Source organism: Acanthochromis polyacanthus, chromosome 18 (genome assembly GCF_021347895.1).
Source record: "Acanthochromis polyacanthus isolate Apoly-LR-REF ecotype Palm Island chromosome 18, KAUST_Apoly_ChrSc, whole genome shotgun sequence".
NCBI classification, from domain to species: Eukaryota; Metazoa; Chordata; class Actinopteri; family Pomacentridae; genus Acanthochromis; species Acanthochromis polyacanthus.
The window spans coordinates 12,285,967-12,305,744 of record NC_067130.1 but is presented as its reverse complement, the minus strand read 5'-3'; the positions used below and the strand labels follow the sequence as shown (position 1 = coordinate 12,305,744).

Below are 19,778 nucleotides of genomic sequence, written 5' to 3'. Positions count from 1 at the left end.
GGTGCACTGACTGGAGTTTTGTATAAAGTCAGGCACCACCCAAACTTTTAAACAACACAGAGGGTAGTGCAATGCCTGATGACTCACATCCTGCGCAGTGTCTCCAAAACTAAACCTACCTCAGTCACTTCTTGTTCAGATTAATTTACGTTACCTCTTTCTGCGTTATTTTGACAGATTATTTTGGGTGATCAATACACTCCCACAAGCAAAGACACAAACAAATTAATCCAATGAAGTTCATAGTGTCTAAAGTTACTATCATGTTTCACCTTATTTTCTGAGATCGGACAGGTAATTTTGTCAAAATTTATACCCGACATGTTTCGACGGGCACATAAGGTTAAAACATTACACAAACCATTTATTCTCCAAAAAGGACAGTGAGTGATCCCACCAATTTAAACATACAAGTTGACACTGGGAATTCATAGGATCTGCACACCACAAGATTCCTGTTCAGCACCTTCATTTAAAACTAAGCAACACATTTGTTCATTTAGGTTCAAAAACAAAATACCAGACATTTGAAAAGCATCTGTGTGCATGTACAGCCATTACTAAGAAATACCTTTATTGCTCTTGATTCCGTATGTTCCTACCTTTGTGGAAAAGTTCCTGGAGGCTCTCTGCACTCTGGCTGAGCACTGCCCAGACCTCCTCCTCCTGGAGCGGACCTCCTCGGACCTCCAAGGCTTCTGCGAGAGACACGTGCATCTTCTCTGCACAAGGAAAGAACAAGGACCATGTTAGATCTGCTTTACACATATGCACACATTTCTAACACTCTGAAAGCCACAGAAAAAGACTGAAACATGACATGTGATAAATGATAGGAATCTCTGGCACAAGGTCAGATCTGTCCATTAAACACACAGCATCAGCTAGTTATACTTACTGTTCTAGTTAGAGCAATATATTATGCATTTTTAAATTTAAATTTACTCATGCAAGAACTGTGCTAATAATTATAATTTTCTGTAACAATAAACAGTTGAAAATAAGTTGATTGCATGTTGTATTTCTACTAAATTGTAATCCTAAAGCAAGCTTAGTCCTGTAAGAAATCCACATTGTACTTGCCCTGGCCATCCTGACAGTCTAGGATGAAAGCAGATGGACCACATTTCCATATCACTACAATAACCTCAAGCATCAACGTATTTAAGTCTGTGAGTTGCTCATCAACATTGTGTCCTCTTTTGTGGCCCTGGGCAAACTCCCACATTTTCGAAATAATACTGTCTTATCATACTCTGCAGCTGAGGAGGTCGCACAAGCACATGATGCACACACAGACACACACACCCAGTTTCACTTGAGTTGCATTCAACAAAGTAGCAGTTTATTACCCTGGGCCTCTCAAAACCTCTGAGAGTTAAGACAGCAGCTTGCAGCTGAAATGGACACTAATCTAGAAAAGGAAAATGCCACTGTTTTTGGCGTGATCTTAAAGCTGCCTGCCGCTGTGCACATAAGTAATAATCCACATTTCCGTTTCCTGATCACAAGTCGTAAAAACTATAACTGGGACAAGCTCAAAAGTTAGGTAGTGTATGTCACCCTGTGGACAGCCCAGCTAATGCACAGCTGGTGTAGAATTCATGGTAATGAACGGATATCACACAACAGTACATCTGCACTACTTAACACAGATTTAGGTTAGACACATGTTAAAACTTACTACGCCTGAGGGAAACTTTGAATTTATTCATATGACCCATAGACTGGCTGTTTTACACAATTTAATTCAAAATATCAAACTAAAGTCACAAATGTAACAGATCTTATTAAGTTTCAGTAATTTTTCTCAGCAGTAACTGTCTAGAAATAAAACAAGTACCTAATATTAAAAGTGGATGTGTGTGATTCTGATTCATGCCATCAACCAGCTGAGAACCAGCATTGTGAGATCCTCTCTCATGTGTCAGTTTCCCACTAACTCCAGGTACCGTGCTACAGTAACAATGGTGTCTAGTCTACCCAATACTGCAATGGCATGACACCAATGTGAGCAAAACAGGAAGCTCCAGTTTTACAGCACTTCAAGTTAAGCAGAAATGGTCAGCACATAGTGCATATTTAGACATGCAAAGATTAAAAATACATGTGTGCTACACAAAAATAAAAATGATAAAGTCTATACTGATCTGATGTCTAAGCGGGTGTTGCAATTTCTCCAGCATAGAAAAACTAAAATTCTACAAATGTTCCAGCTGTAAAGCAAACCATAAAAGTAAAAATGTTGCACATGCTGCCACGCAAATTTCTTAAGCAATGCAAACAATTCAGATAACACAGTATGCCATACAAGGTTGAGAACATACTTAAGTGTATTGAGGTCAATTTGAGTTAAAAGAGTTGGGAGAATCAGAGTTTATGAGGAAAAATCTTCAAAGAGAAATCACAACAGCATCTTAAGTCGAATATCACTTCCTTTGAGAAGATGCTTTACCTCCTTTAAACACTACAAGACAGACTTCCAAGATTGACAGTCCATAGAACAAGTAAAGCTGCAGTCATGTTTTATCTACTTTGTAATTGGCTCACCCAGAAAAAAAGTTCCCATATTCACCTTTTGTTGTGGTATCACTGTCCAGCCATATGTATATAATAATGCTGGAAACCGACTGCTAGTGGTAGACTTCTTTTTGCCCCTGTACTTTTTCTGCCTTTATATGATCTAGATCTCAGAGACTCAAAGTTTCGTGTGCTGGGATGAAATTTCCTAATACTTGGCCACAAGAACAGCACTAACAGGCAGTTGTGGGAAAGTCTAACAAGAAATTCCGTTTTTGAAAATTCTTTGATTCTCTGACTGAATAAAAATTCCCATTTTCTATGTTTGTCGGGTGTTTTGAACTTTTGCAGGCTATTTTTTTACCGTTTGACCACAAAAAACACAGCACCAAGTATAAATGGGCTGGCTAGATGACAGCTTTTAAATGAGATTTTATAAATCAAAACTTGCCACAAAACAAGCAGGAAATAAGCCATTACTCTTATACAACTTCAACCAGATATCAGTCATGTCTCTCGCATGAGTATCTGAGTACATAGCATTAAATTTGATCATTAGTCATCTACAGTAAAAGTGACCTTAGCGAAAACTTTTCTTAGTATATGATATTTTTTCTCAAAAACACAAATAGCATAAGAATACACTACACATGGTTTTCCATTTTCTCTACCTCAGCCCCTCTCCCACCTGATTCCTACCTCTGCATTCCTCCAAAAATGAAGAACAAATCATCATAGTTTCATTTGCCAAGTAGCTTTACAGTATTTTAAAAAAAAAGCTAACGTGATCTTTTAAACCAAATTTTCCGTCTTTGTTAAATGACAGAAAAACTCACAAAGCTGCAGACGTTATACTTATTCCACACTGCTTGGCAGGTGTACAGACGTGGCGAAGACACAAAGAGAGGGAGAACATCATGTGTCACTTGAGATTTGACTGCATTACATGGTGTTTCTATACAGAGGTACTGCTGACTGCAGTGCACCAGTGTGTTTGACCGAAGTTCAAATTTCACATTTAAAATTACAGGAACTTAAAGGTGCCAAAATATTTCAACAGAAGTATTTGTTGGATGAACCTACAGTTTGTTGAACTCCCTTTCCCACATCTTTATGATATTGGAACTGGGTGAACTGTACCTCAAAAAAAGGTGGAACTTTCAGAAACTGGCAGTGAAAAGGGTTTGAACATATCTCTCAAGGTCTCTTCAGGCAAAATTCAATGGACCACAATCGAAAATCATTAGGAAATACCATCTAGGAATCATAAATGTCTGTACTAACTCACACAACTCTTGATATTTTTCACTGGATAAGTAAAAAAAAATCTGGCCTGTTCGTGGTATCCCATAAAAAATCTCTGTGACCATGAATGTCTGTACAAAGTCTCATGGCAATCCATCCAATTTGTGTGGACATTTTTCAGTGTAGAAAAAAAAATGTGGTAAACCAGCAATCACCACCTCCCAATGACATTACAAAAGGAAGTAATGCACCAGTTTACAGTGTTTGGCACTATGAAAAGTGTGTGTGCAGATTTTGGTATAAACTGGGACAGCAGCCTCATTAGCGTTTGGTTTTACTTCTGAAAGTAATATGTGAAACAATGTCCTTTCTATGAATCTGAGTTTGGAGAAGAGAGTTAATGAGTAAGCATGTCACAGGCCTAAATGTTTGTGCAGGAATGCAGGTTAACCATTCTAGTCAATGGGAGGCGTGAAGTTTGGGGCCAAGTGGGATACTACCCATCTTGCTCATTACCCATGAGAATGGGGAGAGCGGGTGCTGTGAAGACTGATTGTTTTGTGGCCCTTGTTATTTCAACAGAGACCTACAGTGGAATGTTTTTTATCCGGACTGAGGCTGCTGTACGGGCCAGCTCCTCTCTCATTGGACTATGGTCCTGCTCATTATTGAGGGTGCTTAGAAGGCAGCGGCCCAAAACAGCGAGAGCAGACACCCTTCGCCACTTCAGCGCCTCATTCTCTTTTTATTTTTCAAACAGTGGGCATGTTTGTTCCCAGGTATTCCCACACCACAGCTAGAAAGAAAAAACTAAACATGGATTAGTAGGCTGCTGTTGCTAAGTGTTTAAAAGTCTTGGCCACAGTCACAAGGATTTTAAAGAAAATAATCCTGGAAACGTGATAGCGTGCTCTACTCTGCACTTAGGTGAAGCTTTTCCTTTCCTCCCACCTTCCTGTCTGACACAGCTACAACCCATGAAATGGATTTGAAAACAATACCCTGAAAAACTGTACTTCAGCTAAATAACAAAAGATGGACACATAATTTCAATTTCTGCTGGTGCCTTTCAAAGCTCATCTCTCTGTGTCTGCCAGGAACACAAATCTGTCTCTTTGAAACATCCATCCTAAATCTTTTGAAAACCAGAGTAGCTGTACTTTCAAAGCAATCTGCCATAAAAACACCAGATTCCATTTCCATTTCCAAAAGCACAACTAATAATATAAGATATGAGAAGGAATTTGTTCATATCCTCCAAACATCAGAACTGTGGTCTCAGCTGGCAAACACATCTGGAACAGAAGCCGGTGAGAAGGGGCACTCTGCGCCAACATTGAGGTGAAAATCTTCCTAAAGTTATTCATGCCAGGAAAATTCAACAACAAACTCTGAGTGAACCTCTATTCCCAGAATCATACTGTAATATGCAGCCTGCAAGCACACGTTTCAAATTCAGAACACACACAATGTGTTTTGAATTTGAGAAAGGCCTTGATCAGGATATATTTTGAGCCAACATGCCCGATGATGTAAGGAATGATCTTTCAAAATGCATACACCAAACCAAAACCAGACTGTATGCTACTCAGCTGATAAAATACTGAGCCATACAGTTCAAAACCTCATCCTTAAGTCCTTGGTAATATCTGATATACTCTTCCTTATTGCAAAAACTGGGATTGTGGTTGTATTCACAGCTGTGTCTTACTCAAGCTTCCTGTGAAGAAAACAGTAGGGCAGTAGCAGTGACTCATCTAAAATGAAAGGGAAAACCCAGTTGTTTTCATTGTTTGTAACCTACTTACAATTTAGGCAATTAGGCTGACGTGGTCCTCCAGATTACTCTTAAACTAACCTGAACCTGGCACATTCCAGTTAGGCCTGTCTACCTAACCAGTGTGGCACTCTGTTGTGTTGGTGTTTTGTTTTTCCAGCACAGCTCGGGTCAGAACCAGCAAGGAGAGCCATGACTATTTTGTTGACTATCAGCCCAAGCTCTGGACCAACAGCCCTCACTTCTCATTTTGGTCTCGACCTCATCCGCTCCATTTCTGTTAATCACAGGGTTGCTATGAGTACCGTGACAAGCAGAGCATGGTTTTTGCAAAAACCTCACTCCAACCTTCCTCCCCTCCTCTTCCCAACACACACACAAACCCAACCCACGGGCTGTTTTCCCCATTTTTTTCCTACGATGATGCTCACATCACCTCCACCGGAGCCACTTTAGACGGGAATGTTCATGTTGTTCAGCCCCACCACCTAACTTCTTCAGTCCACATACTGACCTTTGACTTTGAGGTAACTTAACTACTTTTCTATGGTAATGAAGGGGGAGGGGGTACAAGCTGCCTCCTTACTACCCCCATAAAGCCTTCAGTCTGGAGTGACACATTATGCCACTAAAAAGGCTTTGTTAAGGTTAAACAGGAGAGAAGATGTTTGCTAAAATGTTCTCTCCAGATTCTGCAAACAGTGCAGGTGGATGAGGCTGACAGCAGTTAGCTAGCTAGTTTGGTGTTATTTTAGCAGCGGTGTCTCCTCCCTCCCTAAGTTAAAATACAGTTACTGGTGCGGTTAAACCAAAGATGTCCCACGCCAGACAGCACCAGGGGTTGTGTCGTTGTAACGTTCACACGACATAAAGTCGAAACACACAAGTTAAATATCAACTAACAGGACATTTAGTAGCTAGCTAACAGCCGTGTCAATGTTTAGGAGATAAAAGAAGCGTCGGCATTTGAGCTTCCCTTCAACTGTTCTCAGCGGCTAAAGTTAGCAACAACGACGCAAAGTTTACTTACATCACTTTCTGAGTAGTTTGAGGAGAAACTTACCGTCCAAGAAGAGCTACAAAATCACTTGAGAGGGAAACACTTCGACGGGGCTATGAGTGCGCACACCAACGGCACCGGACGCCATCCCATCCACAAAGGAACATCTTGGATAGCAGTTGAGTTCACGGCGGCGAGGCAACAGGTTTACCTTTCCACGGAGCCGCCGCATAGAAAAGCCCTCCACACTGCAGGCACTGCTGTCCGAGGAGTGCTGCAGCCTTAATTTAAAAAAAGAAAGGAAAAAAAACACCAAGTCTCCTCTTAGGGAAATTGCTCGTTGGATGGCCACTAAAGTGTGTTGAGCTCTCTCTTCCAGCGAAGCCAAGTTACCATCTCTGCGGAGGAGCGGAATAACCCCTCCCAAGCCCAGCTAGCGTGGGCTGACTGGGAGTAACCAGACACCTTACTATGGCCGTCCATTGGCTCCCTGTGAGGGTGCTGTCATTTGACCGTTTCTATAGTAACACACACAACTGGGAGTGAAATGTACAGTGAGCCTGGATCATAGAGACACGGTCTGGTTTGTTAAATGTTTTTCTATATAGCTTCCCATCCCTGGTGAAGGCCACAGATCCCATGACCCCGTATCCACAAAGCCTCAAAATAATTGCTCATATAAAATGAAATCCTTTCGACTTTTTCCAGGAAGATTTAAAGAGGGAATTGAGATGCATCTGCGTACATAAATATGAGTTATTTTTCTTGCACAAGTGTGTGATTGTGATCCAAAAGCTGGTGAGTCTTTAATTAAGTTCAATTTATTTCAGCACAACTCATCTCAAGGCACTTCACATCATAAGTTGAAGACATTACAATATTATGCTATGGAGAGAAACACAACAAATGCAAAGATTTCATATCAGAACCAGGCTCTGTGAAGGCAGCCATCTGCCTCAAGCAGTTAGGGTGATGTAAAGGACAGAGACTTAAGAATAGCAGAGAGAAATCAATGAAACAACACATAGGAGAACAATAAAAACTTGGATGATTGGTGAGGCCAGTGATTACACATCAGAAACATGTAGCTATACAGCTACAGATATCTGCCTCTTCACCCTGGAATCCTGTGAAATACCTTTAAACTCAAAAAACAATCAAGATCATCCCATATTTCTGTGTTTCCCACAACATCAAATGGAATCATCTAAGCAGTCAGGAAGCAATTCACTGCTGAATACTTCCTTCCTCTGGTGCACTTCAAAGCTGCCTCTGTTTATGGTCTGCCTTCTGCCATCTAGTGGCTGTCAGTCATCATTACACCCTGCCTGAGATAAATGCTGACTGAGGTGAAAGGCTTATCTCTGCCTGCCAATGCTAAAAGGCGTGATTATTATCACCAGCCACCGATTGGAATGATAAGACTGGAATACTTGACTAACGCTGCTTTTCTCTTTCGATTGGAGCTGGTGATAATCACTTTCTCAAGCATTGCAGTGCTACTCTGAACTCTTTCAGTTCTTATGTGTACATCCATGTCTCATTATGTGCTTGCTTAATCATAAGAATACAACATTTAGGACTTAATTATAGCAGTTTTGGGAACAAGGTAGCTTTTTCTTATAGTCATTGCACTATTTGGGCAGAAACGGTGCAATGCCATGTAAATCTGTGTCATTTTTAATACTTCAGGACAACACAATGGAGCAACTGACAAGCACTGTGAATAGATTTTCTTGTTGACAAGTACAAATAAATGCTGGTATGTGCTCTAAAAAATCATTTAGCGATTTTAACAGTGTACATTTATGCAGGTAAAGAAATTACTCTGTAATCCATCCCATGCTTTAAACAACTTGGCCGCAGAAGTTCTGCTACAGGACAAAAAACACTGAAAATTTATTTATTTAGCATTTTTAACTATTTGCACTATTACTAATGTTTTTTATATGTGTACTTTTAATAGGTGTGCTCAATAATCCAGTCTGCAGATGTTGTGTACCCATATGTGTTTACAGGTCCAGCTTCACAGAATCCAGCCTAAATTTTTCCATGAAAATAAAAAAAGTATATCTCTCTAGTATCTATATCTAATTTTAAATCAGTGTTTGCTATCTTGTAAAGCAGGATCCTAAGAATAACATGGATCTGTGAGTGAAATATTCACTAACGCTTGTGCAAATACTGTTTCACTTAGTATATCAAATCTCTTACAAGCACTGAGGCCTCCGACAAAATGTTGAATGAATGTTCCCATTTGAGACAACCTGCCTTATTACAGACTGTGAATTGCAGAGAGCAACAGGGTGACTTAGAAAGATATTTTTATTTTTTTTAAAGCTGCCTCCTCATTTCCAGTTTTATGGCATTTCCAAGGAAATGCGGAGGAGGGTAGGTTGAGTCATTTAGGGGTTGCAGGTCCTGAGCTGTCCCGAGTCTACACAGAGAAGGGCAAAGTGAATGTGGAACTGGTGTATTGTGTTTATAAAAGTGTCCAATGTTAAAGGTGGCTTTGGTTTTTGCTATTTCTGGCATAAGCTTTAACATATAAGACTGATAAAGTGCTGTCAGGGGATGTGTTGTGTGCTGCGTCTCCTTTGTCTCACCAGCCTTTAATCTCTGTACATTACCTCAGGCAGCGGGGCCCCCAGCCGGAGACACAGTCTGGATGTACTGTGTCTCATAAAGTGTAACTAAGGGGTTCTGAATTGCAGATTTCTTCTTCCTTCTATTTCTGCCTGTGCTGTCCTTAATACCTCCTCTTCGGTGCTGGTCTGAGCCCTGAGGGCAAATTGCACTAAAACCTTGAAAGTCTGGCTATGCCTGTCATGACAGTCTTTGATATGTGGGGCACCTGGCGCTGTTGGTGGAAGGCATATGGGCTTTTTGACGGGGAGCTTTATCCTTTGGGTGCAGCTGGAGAGCATTAAACAGTTTCCCGGAGCTCTTTTGCACCAACTTTGAAATTAGGTCTTCAGTCTGTGTCGAGTTAAAATAAAAGCTTGCCATGTTCTGGCAGTAAATAATGAGCGAGCCTTCAGAAATAAATGTACTGTAAGCTAGACTAATGTTTGTAGCTCTGGTGGTAAATCCCCACTTTTCCCAGAATTGAAAGCTCATCTTAAAGGTCTGAATCAGTCTAACCTAGGAGTGTAATAATCTGATTTGGATGTAAAGTGTCTTGTTGAAGCTGCTGGTGTATTTTCACACTTTTAAATTAACTTAGAGGCATTGTATGTGAGCTGATTGCACTGGACTTAGTGTTCTACCAGTTTTTCCAAGTCATTTATTTCAATGAAGAGTGATTCATTAAGAGCTTGAAGCAAAACAGGAACCTCTGGCTCTTCGTCACCATCAGATTTCCCCAAAAACTTGCTGCACATTTGACACAAGACAGTGGTTCTTTATTTGACTCCTCTTCATCTTGAACCAGCTTGCGAAGAAATACAAACCTTTAACAAGGCAAACACTTGGATGTTGTTTTCTCAGAACTTGGAGGAGACAAAAACAGAGTTTAAAATTAGAGTATAAATTTAGATTGTACTTGTCAGACTTTTTTGTCACATTTCTCCTTTTCAGGGAACAAAAATCTGTCAATGCAGCCTCAAATAAGAGATGTAAAGCTTTAGAACATCACAAATTAAGTGAAAATTTGTATAGACTGATATGTGGGTATTCACATCTGGATGAGCCATACAGATGTTACTGAAGGCTTTAACACTGTTGCTATTGTATGCTTCGGTTAATCCAAACACATTTACAGATGACATGTTTAATTATTTCAGTTTAGTTACTCGTCTGCTGAACACTGTTGCTACTTTTTGCTTTGTTTTGTGGAAACAAGGAATTTACAGAAAGTTAAAGTAAAATTAGATTTATGGGATAAACCAGAAGGCACATCAGTTTAGAAGCTTATGCTACAGCTTACAGTTTATTAAGATTTTATGGGTTCAGGAATGGTTTAGATATCTTTTTTTTAAAATTACATAAATATTCTGTTATGCATTTTACATTGGATAAAAACATAAATGCATTTTTGTTCTGTTTTGAGTTGTTGACATAAAAATCTATTAACAGCAAAAAGTAATATTGTTTTACGGCAGACATCTATATAAAAACAATAAAAAACAAAGAATGGCTATTGAGAACTTGTTTTGTACTCTTTAAGTTGCTATTGTTGAATTTTTATTGATTTTACATTTCTGTGTTCTTAAGTGTTTCTGTGTATTCTTGAAATTAAAAAAAATCTTTCTTTATTTCTTTCTTACTTATCTATTTGCAAAAAAAAAAAAAGAGTCATGGACAGCAAGACTACATAAATAAAATAAACCAGAAGGCACAGCGGTTTAGATGATTATGTAACTCCTTACAGCTGATTAAGATTTTATGAGTTTGAGCTGCAGAATGGTTTATATGTACATTTCAGTTTTGTTAAAAATAGCATCTCTTTTTAAAAAAAAAGCTATTTACATTTGTGCAAACCATTTACAATAAAATGATAAAACATTTAATATAATAATGTTTTACTTGATGTAAAATATCTATAAAAAATAAATTAATAAAGAAAATTAGCACTATTTTTCAACAGAAATGGGGACAGGTTCAGCTGGGATATGTTCCTGTATTCCTTTTATTGCAGTTTATTATATTTCATATTTTCATATTTGTATGTGTTTCTGTACTGTTTGTTTCCCCACTAAATTCAAAGAAATATCTATATTTTTATAGCTAAATTTCAGTCAATAATGGACAAATTTTTTTTCTTTAAAATAATATCTAATATATAAATTAATCACATTTTTTCCAATATAAATATAGTGAAAATGTAATTCTACAGTCACACATTGCAAAAATACTGAATTACTTAATTTCTTATATGTGGACATTATTTACAAATTTAAGCTGTTTTTAAAGGTTAACATGTAAAGTAAAACTTTTGATTTTCTGATTTTGCTAGACATTATCTTTAACTGAACTGAACAGAGAAAATCTATAAAACAACAATCAAAGCCTTTTTGAAAAATACATTTTCTGCTACATTAGCAATTTGTCTTTGAAATTATGTCAAGTGATGATCTCAAATATATAAATTAATCTTACTTTGCTGATGTAAATACAGTGAATATGTAAGTTTACAGTCACCCATTGCAAAATGCTAAATTACTATTTGTAAAAAAGAATAAAAAAAATAAAAACGGCAATCTTTTCTAAGGTGACATTATTTACAGTTTGACTTGTAAACTAATCTACTTTTAAAATAACTCATTTTATTTTAACAAAACATGGAACATTTGTTAACTAACCAATAATCCACAGTGTGTCTCTGATGCTGCAGGCTGATGGTTGATGGGAGATGCTGCTGGCAGGTGGGGGTGGGGGTAAAGCCTCACCAGTAACACCAGCTCTGTATTCTCACTGGAGCCTCGTGATCGCAGCGTTGGGATGCTGCTGGAGGCTCCTCCCCTTCTCACCCTCCATGTGATCTCTTCTCTCATCCCTCCTCCTCCTCCTCCTCCTCCTCCTCCTCCTCCTCCTCCCTCTTTCTCTCTCTCGCTGCTCAGGCTTTGACGTCAGACGTGCTCCTGTTCGGTTACCATGGCAACATATTCCCCCCCCCGTCCTCTCTCCTCCCTCTCCTCTCCTCCCTCCCTCTCCCTCTCTCTCTCTCTGCTCCGGTAGCTCCACAATGGTACAGCCAGCATCTTGCAGCACAATGGTTGCAAGGTGGTGAGCTGGGGGAGAGTGATTCAGCATCAGCAAACCTCGGTTCCGTCCACCTCTGCTTTTTTTTTTCTTTTTCCTCATCGCCTCTTTTTTTTATAAATAAATTTTTGGTCTCCTTGTCCACCATCACCACCACCAATAACAACAACACCTCCACCCATCTTTAGGATCGTCTCCATGAAGCCCTCAGCGATGGTCACCGCAGCGTTCCCCGTCGGGATGTTTTGAAACGGACTGGCACCGGACTGGGATCGTCATCAGCTGGCACGGAATGGTAAGGCCCGGACCGGGGGGTTTGTTTGATGTGGATGCTTGGACCTCCGCTCGCCTGGAGGGTGGAGTGATGAATATTGATTGGAAGGGAAGGTTAATGAAGTCCACTAGTGATGCCTCCGGTGGGGGAAAGTGATTTGTTATTTTAAAAAAAAGAAGAAGAAGTCAGCCCATGTTTGATTCATTCACTGCCTCAGATGTTGTTTTATAACAGCTCTCATTATGGCGTTAGTCCTGACCTGGCTAAATCTTGTCCAATCCGCTCTCCATCCTCTCACTGCTTCATCATTACTTCAAAAAAAAAAAGCACATTAACACCCCTTCCTGTTCCCACATCCAGCCCACTTTTTAAAAAATCTGTCATTTCTCTGCAGCTCATCCCTCCTCTGTGGGAAAATGTCTCTCTGGGCTACTAGTTATGCATATTTGATTGGGAGTGCAGGAGTGGTGCAAATGGATGGTGGATGTTCTTCAAAACACAAACCAGGCTAACATACTGTAGGCCTACCATGCAGGGTTTGTCCCTCCTCCTCCTCCTCCTCCTCCCTCTCCAGAAGTCAGCTGCGCACCTTGTGCATTATGCAGACTGTCACTACTTCAGCAGGGACCAGCTTCAGATCAGAGCAGGAAAACTACACAGCAAACAGCCTGAATTAATCCATCGATCCATGAGGGTGCTTTTATTTCCTCGGTAGCGCTTTTGCTGGAGATGTAGGTGTTTGTGGTGCATGTTCGGGGGAAGTGGGAGGCTTTTGTCAGTAAAAACTGAACTTGAAAGCATCGTAATGCAGAGGGGATGGGATGTTATTCCCTCCAATGTGGGCTGCATTCTGTGAAGTGGATTAAAAAGCGACAGAGGAAGGTAATTTCTCTAAATCAGCTTTGTTTTGGGCACATTTTCATTAGGGCCACATGACCTATTACACTGATTGCACAGGAGTTGTTGGAAAAGCATCACTTTCAGCTCCCTGGTCTGTTTTTGTTGTGCTTATATATGTATTTTCTCACCCCATGTTTGATCATGCCTGCAGCCAACGGGCTAATTACTGCTGCCGTGGAGTCAGCGAAGGTTTAAAAGGTTGTCACAACAAACTCTCCCATGTTCCAGGCAGAAAAGAGCGAGGTTTTTAGCGCTGTGACCTTGGGTGCTGAATTATTCAGGAGCAGGCTTCCATGCACGCTGGTGAAAGTGCTGCAGGGAACAGGCTTAACAATTAAACAAAGCTCCTTTTTTTTATGGGTGTTTCTGCAGAGGCTGAGGAGCATGACGTCCCTCCTTTAACACAGAAATAGTTTCACCCATCCCCTTTGTCCTCCTCATCATCCGTCGTCCTGTGACAAATCATGTGTTTTGCAAATATTGAGATTATTTCCAGTGGAATATCAAAAAAATAGCGGTGTGAAATGATAAAAACAATCGCCCGAGGTTAGTATAGCCGCTGCAGGTCTACACAAACTGATGATGAATGGCATTGATTTGTGGAGAGGTAGCTTGTTTGTTCAATGGAGGATCATCAATGGAAACAGCCACCAGCAGACTAACATTATGCTGCCCTGTAACACTTGCATTTGATTCCATTTTGTTTTCGCAGAGTTTCGAGCATCGGCACAGTATAATCCTATGTTATGTAATAATATAAAGCTATGTATTAAGATGAGATAATGGGAGGATTGTAGGCTTGATTAATCAGCAAACTATGGAATAGTTTCTTTTTATGATTGTTTCATCTGGCGCACATAGGAAAGTGGTACAAATGCTGACATCAGTTTTGCAAATATTCTGCTGAAATCCTCATAATTAAGAATAATGAGGGAGAAGAGGCACACAAACAAACATTTAAGCACCAAGTCCAGTTCGGAATAGCTGTTTTGGGAGAGGCTGATTAAAAAAGCTCTCATCCAACATTCCGATTCTTGCTCCTCATCAATTACTGAAATATCCTCATCAGTCGTTCGGATGCCTCTCTGTCATGGTTCTTTTAATTATAAGGAAGGTCAAAGTCATCATTGGAAGACGATGGATTACCGAGGGACACTGGCACAGTCAGTCATCACCCAATGACCCTGGCTGAGAGTTGTTTCTTGCTGTGGATTACTGTGGTCCTAATAATCCATCCCTCTGTAGCAATGGAACAGAAATTCAACAGTAGTTTCATGATAAATAACAAAGAAAACAAGGAAAAAAGGTGAATTAAGGAGGATAAATAAGAAAGAGTCAAGAAAGAATCAAATGTATATAGATGCTGACATTAAAGTGTATCATTTTATGAGTAATTTACAGTTTAAATACTGTATATAAGTGTGCACTGCTCTGTCCTTTCATATCTTATTTTGTCCACTTTTCAAAATTAAATTCTTGCTGCATGAGACTTTATTCCCCTAGGTTGCCGTATTGCTTACCACTACAAACAAAAAGAGAAATGTGCCTGCAGAGTGAGATGCGCTGTTACATAATTGGATTTGATCTGACAAATATGCAGCTTTTATTTGCTTTTACAGATAGCCGCGTGCAACACTCTAAGCTCGGTCAGATTTGGTCCCAATCTCCTCGCCTGCACATGTATAAAAGAGAATTAGAGCCCACCAAGTTAAGATATTGTAGTAACTGAGGGGTCCTGATAGGATTGTGGATTGAGGCTTTAAATCTAGATGAATGAAAATGATGGAAACATCTTTAAATGCACTCATTAAAGGTTGGTATTGTGAATAAATAGCATGTTGGGATCATGTGGGCAGAGAAGCAGGTACAGAAAGCCAAAACTTGATTTGTTATTAGGATGCACATAATTGGATGTATTAGAAATGTCAAGTACAAGATGAAATTTAGTGAGAATTCAAGTAGTCAAGAATAACTCTATGATCAAGTCAAATTCAGTATTTTTCTATCTTGTGCATTAGGAGTGTTGTTTGAGAGGAGCCACAGTGGTTTCCCACAGTGTGCTAAAGTCTCGCCCTCCTCCTCTACTTCAATGTCTTTCAGGTTTTGTAAGAAAAGCTGTAAATCAGATGACTGTGCTCAGCACCTGCCAGAGTCGTACATGTTGTTACCATGCAGCTTATCAGAAAACTGCAGCGTAAGCAGGTTTCCAGCTAACATCCCTCTTATTTACTTAAAGCGTATCAATGCTATGTAAGCGAGACAACAGACAGGAGCACAGACAGAGGGAGGATGAGCACATTTCAGCTCCAAAGAAGCCAATCAATAGACGTCAGTGAGCATTCGGATTCTCACAGCCCCGTACATGGGCTCGGCAGTCAGTAGCTGTCTTGTTTTCCTGGCTGGGCCTGCAGTTTGAAGTGCTTCCCTTCCCCTCCCCTGAGCCCAAACGGGGAGGCTGTACTGCGTTTGGCTCAGGCTGCACCGTAAAGGCAAGGCAACGCTGCATACTGCAGGAGAGGCTGAGGCTGCTGAACCAAGCACTCACAATGGAGGGGGGAGGGGAGACGGTTGCAGCGAGGCTGGGAGCCTGGGAGCAGGAATGGTGGGAGCGAGGGAGGGACAAAAGAGAGGCAGGAAGGGGAAAACGCAGGCTCCCATCGGGGCTGAGGATGGAGGGAGGAATGAAGACGTGGATGGACAGTGTTGTGGTGCGCATTGTGTGACATTCACAAAGAGTGCAGCGTTCAGGCTCATGACGGAGAAAGAATAGAGAGAGGACAGAAAGCAAAGATAAATATGTAAGCAAACAATAACACTGGTGTCTGAGGACATTCGGACCAGAGCATTGTGCTTCAACATTATCCCTCTAGGAGTCAATCGCTCAGTTCAGGGCAGATGTTAAACAGTGTCTGTAGCTCAGTTTAAATCCTGCATGGCTGTGCTGAACAAGGATTACAGTCAGAAACACAGTACTGACATGTTCAGGCCAGAAACAGAATGACAAATGTATAAACTAGAACATTTTTTTCTCTAAAATTACAGTAAAATTCTGGTATTTCACTGTTACAATTGTAATTTACATTTTAATTAATGTAATGGATGGCATTTCCACAACAATACTGATTCTAGCACACAGCAATAGACTATGAGGTTTATGGACTTTCCTATAATATACTGTATTTATGTAGCTTTTGCCTGTAAGTTACAACATTTGTATGTACGCTACTGTGAACTGCAGACATATATTACAAGATTTACCATAAATAACAATCCCAGAAAACAGGACTCTTTCGGGAACATTCACACAATATTCCCTGAAGGTTCTTGTTTGCTGGCATGTTTTCAAGTTGTTTAATATTTAAAATGCATATACCATTAAATCGCCTAGAACAATAAAGGGTAAGGCAAGTTTTTAAGGAGTGGGATTATTTATACAAAGGCACCAAAATATAGCAAATTGTAGTGTAGAAAATTTGATTTGAAAACTAAGGAAAAATGAGTGAAGCTGATGTACAAATATATAAAAATAGCAGATCTCAGTGCATCAGTTGGCAATAATAATCTTAGCTGCATAAATCAAGAAGCATGTCTAAACAACGCATTGTGGACTCTTCTGTTGACTTTAAAAGTGTCAGTTTGTACAGCAGCTTTTCAACAGTCATTCTTGTTTTTGCCTTTAAAGAAAGCAAGTTTTACATTACGGTACTTTACAGTATTTAGGGAAAACATGGCACTACTGTTCTGTGAATTTGGCTGCAATTTTACAGTATTTATTTGACTGTGTACTGAAAGCAGATTGGATGAAAACGGCTAAAAGCAAATTATCATTATTGCTTCAAACATGCTGTAACGCTGCTGTCACACGTGTGCCTATTATTTCAAGTATGTCACAGGACATAAAATGTTCTTTAATAATAGTCTGTGGGATTTTAAACTTATGGGAAAAGCCAGCTGAAAATATTAGCAATAATTTTGACCAAAAGCATTAATATTACTGCTTTCCCACATTAACTATTCATATAAGAGAATGTTTTTTAATCTCATGTAACAGTGTTTCTGCAGATCAGACTCACAGAACCTGAAATATTTATATGGCTGCTTTGCATTTTACTGTAGACTCTTTTGCTTTCATTGTAGTTGTATTGTGGCTGACATCATTTGTTTTTAATCAGGCAAGGAGGTAGAGTGTGTGAAAAATCTACCAGAAACCTTTGGGAATACAGATGTGTTCAGATATTTGCATGCAAACTCGGAGTAACGTGTATGCATCCGTCAACAGTTGATGTCCTCCGTTTCAGCACCAGAAAATCATTTTACAGCAGGAACATAAGCACAGTGTAACTGATGACGTCTCTGGTAGCTTCATTCCATCAGTGGGAGCCTGACTGCTCCTTCATCACAGGAGTCATTTTGTCGTGTCACAGCAAGAAAATCACAACTGTAACAAACGACATGGCTGCATTCCATTTCGTTCACCACTCGTGTGCTGACTCAGTGGCTTCACCAGGTCACATCGCTGGAGCAGAGTCATCACTACTGTTAGTAATTACACCAGAGCTTTACCTGCTGTGAAGGAACTGTTTACAGCAAGGCCTGGCACTGCTCTCTGGCAGACTTTAACTAAACCCAGTCAGTGTTAATGCTATTAGCTCCAAATATGTTTGACAAGTTGGTCAAAATGTCTAAATGAATGTGTTTTCACCATTTTCTTCAGGATTTTTTTTAACCTTTTGACCCCTTTGTTAATGCCACATTCTTATAATATTACAAGTCGCCAAATCAGAAACAGAAAATAGACCCTTCTTACAGCAGAAATTTTCTCTTGTCATATTAGGAAATAGTGAAACAGCTTTAGCTTGGTTTCATCACATTTTTCATTAAACTGTGACAATTCAGCATCAGGACCCTGGACCAACTCAGTTCAATGTGATCACTAACAGTTTTTTCTTTTTCCTGCTACGACAAGCTAAAATACCTGCTGTGAATCAGGTCCATTCCTAGTCAGAGACAATAGGGATTTCTGAAAAGAAAAAAAGAAACTAAAGCTCCTCAGTTTTGCTCATTTAAATGGAGCTACAATAATAATAACAATAATATTAAACTTGATTTCAATAGCGCCTTTCAAAACAGGAAGTACAAGTGCTTTAGACAAAAGACCAAGGATAGAAATCTAATGAACAATATCAAACCATTAGAATAGACAATAAGACATTGAGAAAACCCATCAATGAAACATTAGAAAAGGCATGAGAAAATATTATTGAAATGCAAGTCTGTACAGATGGGCTTATGCACTGTTTAAGCCTGATTTATATGCAGTTTGTGCCTGATTTCACTTGTTAGTGAAGCACTACACACACAAAACACAAGGAAAGTAGAAAATTTAGATTATTTATTGCGGATCTGGTGGGGGCAGAAGTAACCATCCTGGAATAATGCATGAGAAAATCTTATTGGGAAAAACATGAGATTAGAAGAGTAGCATAAATGTGCAACTTTCTTAAGAAACTAGTGGGTCACTTTGTGGTAGTGTCTACAGATACGGACCCGTACCCGTAGCCTGTGGCCTACGGATACGGCACTGCATCAACCTTTAATGGTAGCTGTTCTCAATTCAAGTCCACCAGTCAACTAATGAGAGACTAATTACCTTTCTGCCAGGTATGTGCGATAAATACGTAAAACCTGAAGTGTCCTACCAGGATTAAGAACTACTGCTGCTGCTGCACAATGGGACTTTACATTCCAAGCATGCAGAGTGATCACTGGTTCGCCTGAGGCCCTGTTGTGCCCACGAGGGCGGATGTAACAGAATGCCCAGGATCCAACTAACAAGGGCGAGCCACAACTGCAGAGCACGGCAGCACTGCAGATTAATGGTCAGCCACGTTCATAATAAGCGTTATCTCATTGGAGATAATTAAAACCTCCTTTGTGTTCCTCCACACTGCCTTTGGAGCGGTTCCATTCTTGAGTTTTCTTCAGCTTTCTCTTAATAACAGTTGTTCAATCAGTGCTGCCGACTCAGACTTTTGTGATTGTGCGATAGATTTGTTTCTGTGAATGTACTCCTGTGTGAGTAGGAGAGAGTTTCTTTGTCGAGGCCAAAAATCACTTACACAATGAGCTCTGATGCCTGTTTATGTCAGAATCTGAATCACTATGTCAGTGCGACTTAAATCTGCATCCCTAAGCAGCAGTGCTCTTTTTAGAGTCGTGTTTTTTGCCATATTGATCACCAATCTGATTGTAAAATGCCACCTTTCACCCACACGTTCATAGGTTTTATACAGCAGACATGGTACAGTGATTGTACAGTCCAGGTCTGGCCTTGATGGGTGCATGCTGCATGAAATCGC

The 19,778-nt window shown here is 39.9% G+C and overlaps 2 protein-coding genes and 1 long non-coding RNA gene across 12 annotated transcripts in view; 1 reads left to right on the top strand and 2 right to left on the bottom strand.

Moving 5' to 3' along the window:
• The window catches only part of ptpn13 (protein tyrosine phosphatase non-receptor type 13), a 52,285-nt gene extending 45,301 nt beyond the window's left edge, over window positions 1-6,984 (bottom strand). For 7 of the 10 annotated variants that reach the window (XM_051938649.1, XM_051938656.1, XM_051938652.1 and 4 more), the window contains exons 1-2: window positions 6,606-6,983; window positions 603-722 (exon numbers count right to left, since the gene is read on the bottom strand). In XM_051938649.1, coding sequence (XP_051794609.1) covers window positions 603-717 — 115 coding nt within the window. In that variant the 5' untranslated portion in view covers window positions 718-722; window positions 6,606-6,983. Of the gene's footprint in view, window positions 1-602; window positions 723-6,605 lie in introns of all 10 variants that reach the window. The other 3 variants (XM_051938648.1, XM_051938651.1, XM_051938654.1) reach the window with 1 other exon arrangement.
• A 1,447-nt stretch (window positions 6,985-8,431) lies between these two features.
• On the bottom strand, window positions 8,432-13,025 carry LOC127530775 (uncharacterized). Its single transcript, XR_007937421.1, has 2 exons — window positions 11,846-13,025; window positions 8,432-10,033 (listed from the first exon to the last, which is right to left on the bottom strand). It is a non-coding gene; the product is annotated as an uncharacterized LOC127530775 (long non-coding RNA).
• A 122-nt stretch (window positions 13,026-13,147) lies between these two features.
• Window positions 13,148-19,778, top strand: part of mapk10 (mitogen-activated protein kinase 10) — a 43,360-nt gene continuing 36,729 nt past the window's right edge. Inside the window, 1 exon segment of the mRNA XM_051938148.1 lies at window positions 13,148-13,401. Coding sequence (XP_051794108.1) covers window positions 13,336-13,401 — 66 coding nt within the window. The 5' untranslated portion in view covers window positions 13,148-13,335.